At 46.9% G+C, this 6,861-nt stretch overlaps 1 protein-coding gene across 1 annotated transcript; it reads right to left on the reverse strand.

Annotated features, from left to right (window-relative positions):
- Nucleotides 1-2,203: 2,203 nt before the first annotated feature.
- Nucleotides 2,204-5,242, reverse strand: LOC124677006 (tRNA (adenine(58)-N(1))-methyltransferase catalytic subunit trmt61a-like). The gene is made up of 3 exons (XM_047213014.1): nucleotides 4,752-5,242; nucleotides 3,673-3,917; nucleotides 2,204-2,847 (listed from the first exon to the last, which is right to left on the reverse strand). Exons 1-3 carry the CDS (start codon nucleotides 5,240-5,242, stop codon nucleotides 2,573-2,575), a joined length of 1,011 nt encoding a protein of 336 aa, XP_047068970.1. The 3' UTR covers nucleotides 2,204-2,572.
- Nucleotides 5,243-6,861: the final 1,619 nt, after the last annotated feature.

The following is a 6,861-nucleotide window of genomic DNA, read 5'->3' on the forward strand; positions in this document are numbered from 1 at the left end:
CTGTGGGAGGGTTTCGCGCGCGGTCGGCGGCGTCGAGATGCGAAACAACCACCGGCGGCGACGGACGTGCCGGCAACAACCGCCGATGGCCGGGCCGGCAACAACCGCTTGCGTTTAACCTAGCGACGGCGTGGAACAACTCGATCAGATCTCCAGTGCCGATGAAAACGATGCATGCAATGGGAGCTAATCACGGTGATTAGCTTAGCACGTGGGACCCACCCACGTGGGGTCGTCCGTATAGATACGCCCATGTCCTGTATACCCATACGAGTCTTGCACTGGGCTTGGATATGGGTTTCGGCGGGCAGCACAAAAAAAACAAAATCGGGACCACCGTACCCCTTCGGCGATAAGTCGCGAGTTTGGAGAGGGTGCGCACCGAAGCACACCTCTCATTTTATAATCTACTACTGTACTCAAAAGTAGACAAAATCGGATCAAACTGATACTAAAGTAGTCAAAGACAGGTTGGACGTACGAGATTATCATGATCCCAGCACATGCAGCGCAATTCTTTGTTGTGGCCGATTGATTTCCCTCAGAATCATTCTTATTGATGTGTGAAGATCCTTTGGAAGCTGAAGTACGTGCATGCCTTGCAGGGATTGAAATTGCCCTGGAATATGGTCAGTTGCCCATCGACATTGATATGGACTGCTTTCATTTGGTATCGGTGGTCCAAGATCTTTCACTCAATTGATCGCCTCTAATGCATCTAGTCTGGGAGATTAAGAGACTGTCCAGTCATGATAGTGTGTTATAAAAGTGGATCGCTCACGGATAAGGGTTTTTTTTTAGAGTTCACCGGGAGGAGCACAAAGGCTCCCACCTGGATGTGTCGTTTTTTATTTCATCAAGCAATCGGGTAAAAGCCAGTACGAGTTTTCCAGCAGCAGTACAAGGGGTTTTGAGAGGGAGACAACACCCAACACAGAGGGGGTGAGTTCAACAAGAAGAAAGTACCGACGTCGCCATGGTGATCGAGCGGCAGACGCACGCACCAAAGGACAACATCATCACGACGGGGATTGCGGATCACTGGATCAGCACAAGCGAGGACGCGAGCCCATTGAAAATGATATCATTAGACCATCTCTAGCGGAGCCCGTAAATTGGGTAAAACCGAAAAATAATCGCCAGTTTACGGGTTTGGTTCGAAAATCGACGCAGATCAGTTACTGTAAACGGGACGAAACCAAAAAAAAAATCAGACCGAGCCCCAAAACCAAACTCCGCCCCATATCTGTAGGGGCTAGAAAGTCGAATCGAAGGCAAACCTGTATTCCTAGTGGCGTTTTGACGGGCTGAAACTTCAGCTCCAAACATTGTAGTTCCGCCGGAGGACTTCTGGAATACGACCAAAATTAGGCAAAATCCGGCCACGAGTTCGCCGAGCGCGGGCGGGGCGGCCCTCGAGGCGTCCGTGATGGGGCGGGCGGGGTCGAGTTCGCCGGAGCAGGGCTGGCCGGGCCGAGGATGGCCGGGGCGGGGCTGGCCGAGGCGAGGAGGGGCAGGGGCAGGGGCCGGCCGGGGTGGGGCATGTGCAGGGCGCGGCGGATCGGGACGGGTCGGGGCGCGACAGGGGCGGGGGTTGCCGGGGCGGCGCGGCGCAGGCCAGGGCGCAGCGGCGTGGGGTGAGGCGGGCGGGTCGGGCGCGGCAAGGGGCAGGGGCGCGGCAGGGGGTCGGGGCGCAGCGGCCGCTGCATGGGTGGAGCGCGGCGTGACAGGGAGCGGGGCGAACTCGGGAGGAAGATGGCACGGGGAAGAAGATGGCTAGAAAAAAAAATGAGGAAAAAAAGGAAAAAAAAACATACAGTGAGCCTTAATGGCATATTTAGGGAACATGCTATTTTAGTTTACGGTGTCTGTTCTGCTAGAGCGCGTGTTTATGGGCTCTGCTAGAGATGCTCTTACAGTGTTTGCAGAGGCAGGGTGCTCACGTGGGTATCCGTACGAGCCTAGGAGCCTTCTGGAGATTGTAGGATCAACTTATAAACTCATATTTAGATTGTGAAAAAATCTGAAACATTCATAAAGGATACACATGTGCTGTTTCTACGATTCAAAGAAATTTCAGCTCGAAATTCAGTTTAAAAAAACTAGAAGATAAATTGTATTGTGAATAGTGATAATAGGTATATCACAAAGGTCTGCACCCAAGAAAATGGCTTGTTGTTCATCATAAAAATAAACTGAGATATGAATGATTAGTGTGGTTCATCATAAAAAAAACAGAGATATGAATGATTAGTATGATAGCCATGGTAGCACAATCACAACAATCTCAAACTACCATGAAAAAAAAAACACTCAAAGACCAAGGCCTACTGGAGAGGCCATATATCAGTTATGTTCATAAGCATTACGAGCATCTCTAACTCATCAGACAGATCTCTTGGCTGCACCACATCACCTTGCATGGTACTCACTCTGCTCCAGTGCGGAGGCGTGATATTTCTTATCCCGCCACACTGCACCTCAAATGGTGCTCAGCACAGGTTACACAAACAAGAACCATAGCACACACTTCAGATAGTAATAACTCTGCGCCAGTGTGTATATTACTGGTCTAAGAAGTGGAGCAACATTCATTGGCTACAGCTTGGCTGCCATGCACACTTCTCCTTGCAAACGTCAAGTAGCCAGTGTGTCCTCTAGCTGTGCTGCAGGGCCTAGCCATAACAGAAGAAGTCTGTGTACTGTCAAAGGCTTCTCCACCTGTCCGAATTTTCCTTTTCTTCTCAGGAACTGAACCCAAATTAGCAGCTTCGTTGGCAGTTGCACTCTTCAGAACACCTTCATGTACGTCGTAGGTGCGAAGAAGAATTTCAAAAGTTCTAATATCTGCACAAGAACACAGCAGTATGGAGAATAAGGTTCTGGCCCACTCTTGTTGAAACAGGCTAACTCAAGAACTTACTTATTTAGAGATCATTGTAATTGCATAATTTTAAGCAACTTTACTTGTTTATTTGCCCATAATGGCATAGCATTATCATGATTGTAATCTTAAGTTAAATTAACTCTAGAACATTTAATCCTATAACACACTTCTATGCAAGTTCTATCTTAGGTTTTTTTTTTCTTGTGTGCAAAATCAAGGCAAGTCGAAACTATTACAAAACCACACAAACAGATAAGAAGTATAGACTAGGTAACTGCAATGGCGCACGAGGTGATAAGGAGGTGCCAGTTTTTTGCTTATGAAGAGACTAAATGATGCAAGCAAGAGTCCACACATTTACTCCGGTAACTAATTTTAGAGTTGTTTCGTTTGTTTTAGGTTTTTAAAAGAGACTTCAGAAACCGCACATCTTTAGGTTCACACCATGCTTTTTGAACACTCTAGGGATGCTTGGACTGCAAATGCACAAAAAATTGCAGTTCTTTTTGTTTTCATCTTTCTGAAAGAAGCATACCAAAGTTGAGGTATCCTATGAATCAGTGACATGAGTTTACCATAAGTTGTGACAAATGACAGTTTCAGATAGACCATTGAAAATGAAACAGCTGGGAAAAGATAAGTCCTAATTCCATCAACTTACATGGCAACAAAAGTGGCTGTTGTAATTAACATAATAATTAGAGGGAGATTATATGATTCCATGAATCACTGTGAACACATGTCATAACTTCTAAATGAAGTAACAAATTAAGAGCAATACCGACCTGTGAAACATGATCTCATAGCTTCGCAAGCTCGCTGTACTTGCTCAATACAAGGGGAAAAGGAGCATAGAACGCCATCTTGTCGTAGCATTGTCCCAGCAGATGGTATAGCCAGCCAAGGCTGAGGCAAATCCAGGAACACAGCATCAGCAGCTCCAGAGTGCTCGTCTGGGAACCCTTCTCCTTGTATGTCCCGCACAGCAACTGTAATAAGGCTACTTAGGCCATTCTTCTCAAAATCTTCCCTGTTTACCAAAGGATTTTAAATCTCAATAACACAAAAGCATATACTCCCTTCGTTCCCATGAATAAGGTGCACACGCTTTACAAGATCTACCTGTGACAAGAAATTTGAGCATCTATATCTCGATTATGTTGCACACAATCACTATTGTTTGATTCGTATTGAAAAACACTTTCTAGTGATATAATTTTCCATCCAATAATCATCATATACTTGGACTAATTCTTGGTCAAATGTAAATCTTGGAAAACATGTGAACCTTATTGATAGGAGCAGAAGGAGTATTGTTTAAAACACATGACTGACAATAACATTCAGCCTAATATATGCTAGTGCTAAACAAGGATTTTGTACTTTTGTAAAGTATATTCTGCAAAAAAAAACTTCCATAGTTCCCACTTCATATTGCTGTTTGCAACTGGTGCTCGAAAAAGAGGTGATGCTTCAATGGTATTTTTGCGCTTTGTACTTGCCCTTATTTGACAGATAGTTACATTAAGAGGTCACCCCAAAGTTTGAGAAAGTCCTAGAGATGTTGCAATAACATCGATCTTTTCTATAGGCTACAAAGACATGAATATTCTTGAAACTTATAGTGTATCATATTTGTAGGCCAAACTATTGTATACAAATCCATGTCAGAGCATTTGATAGATTGTTTCTGCTCGGATATCTAAACTTGCACAATGTTCCCATTCACTGGAATGCAAACTCAGATCCAAAAAAAATGCAGTAGCTGCAACGTTTTTAGTTTATCACAAAATTGCCCAAATCAAATCCCCATATCTACAAGCAGACAATCACTTTTGACATGCGTCCTGAGCTGCGTGCTTACCTTGCAGAGGCCGCCCTCTGGTCGTGGAAATCGAACGTGTACACGTGCCCCTGCGGCGCGACGGCGCGGGCCAGCGACGTGGTGAGCGAGCCGCTGCCCGTCCCGGACTCCAGCACGACGCATCCGGGGACGAGCTCGAGGTAGGCCACCACGAGGCTGATGTCGGCGATGTAGAGGATCTGCGTGCGGTGGCTGAGCACGAGCGTCCAGAGCTCCGGGGTGGGCGCGAGGAGGTGGACGAACCCGCCGCCGGCCTTGCGAGCGAACTTGCCCCCGCCGCCGCCGCCGGCGCTGCTGAAGACCTTGGATCCGAAGTGGCGGCCGAGCCAGTCGGCGTGGCGGAAGACCCCGAACCGGTTCTGCAGCACGCCGTCGGCGGCGACGGTGACGGCGCGCATCGCGTCGTGGCGCTCGTACACCACGACGGTGTCGCCCACCGCTATGCGGCGCTGCGAGGTGGGCTTGTCAGATGGATCGAGCGGAACCATCATCGCGACTTACGGCGGCAAGCGGTGGCGGCGGCAAGCGGTGGCGGCGGCGGCGGCGGGCGGGTTTATCGTTGCAGTACTTCGTGTAAACCCTCGGATTCAGGAGGCTTGCCTACTAATCCCCTGTGAGTTAGGATTTTGCCGGTCAGGGAGGACCGGAGGATGTTTGGACGCGGAGTTGGGATTCAGATATTTTTGGACTCTCAAATCTTTTTTGAATTATTTGTTGAGATATTTGCAAGATTTCATATATACTCATAAATTGTGAGAATAAAACAAGCTTAAAGTTTTTAATGGACTATATGAATAAATATTTATTATAAAAACTGGACATTTTTCTTGAATATGAACAAGATTACAAAATGGACCAAGAGTTAAGTAATGCACTAGGTGAACACACTATTACGTCACGCTAAACATTCTTTTGTGTATGTATGAAAAAACTTATAAAATCATCTAAGAATTATTTAATTTGGGGTTGAGTGACAAATCGTGTGTCCATTTTTTCTAGTATTATATGGTGATTATTTTCCTCATAAATATTTTGAGGAGCTGCATGGAGCTAGTGCCGGCACCACCGCATATATATGTGGGGCACTGACATAGGCATCCCCAATGGACCTGCCGAAGAAGGTACCCGGGGTTTACTAAAAGCACAAGACCCGAAGATTACAAAGCCCGAAAGCCCAATAAAGCGTCGATATGGAAGATAGAGATATATTAGGAATAGAGACTTGTAATTATAAGCGACGAATTCAAAGAATCTCCCGTTGTTTGTAACTTGTACATCGCGAAACCCTCGGCTCCGCCTCCTATATAAGGGGGAGTCGAGGGAGAAAGAAAGGATTGATTCATTGTGGCCCTTCGCACAATGGGGTCTCGACATGGTGGGAAAGCTACACAAGGTTTGGCCAGGAGGATATGTATATTTGCTCGTGGTTGTCGACAAGTTCACCAAGTGGATCGAAACAGTACCAGTAACTTCGGCGGATGCAGCATCGGTGGTGAGCTTCATCAAGGGCATAGTCTTTCGATTTGGTGTCCCTAACAGCATAGTTACGGACAATGGTAGCAATTTTACCTCCAAAGAATTCAAGGCATACTGTGCAGAGGTAGGCATCAAACTACACTTCGCATCGGTGGCGCACCCGGAAACCAATGGCCAAGTCGAAAAAACGAACGGCATCATCTGCAACGGTATCAAGAAACGGCTATTAACACCATTAGAGAAAGCTCGACACACTTGGCCAGACGAGTTGCCTAGCGTGCTATGGAGCATACAGACAACACCCAACACAGCGGCGCAAGAAACCCCGTTCTTCTTGGTCCATGGAGCAGAGGTGGTACTCCCGATAGAAATAGAACATAATTCTCCAAGAGTGGCGGAGTATGATGAAGAAACCTCGAGAAAGGCGCTGGAAGATGATGTCGACGCACTCGATGAAGCCAGAGACGAGGTGCTGTCGAGAGTCACCACGTACCAACAGAACCTGAAAAATTACCATAGTCGACGCTTGCGACCGAGGTCCTTTCAAGTTGGCGACTATGTTCTTCGGCTCACGCAGGACAACCATGAAAAATTCGAGTCGCCTAGGATAGGACCATACATCGTCACCGAAGTG

The sequence above is a fragment of the Lolium rigidum genome, chromosome 7 (genome assembly GCF_022539505.1).
Source record: "Lolium rigidum isolate FL_2022 chromosome 7, APGP_CSIRO_Lrig_0.1, whole genome shotgun sequence".
NCBI classification, from domain to species: Eukaryota; Viridiplantae; Streptophyta; class Magnoliopsida; order Poales; family Poaceae; genus Lolium; species Lolium rigidum.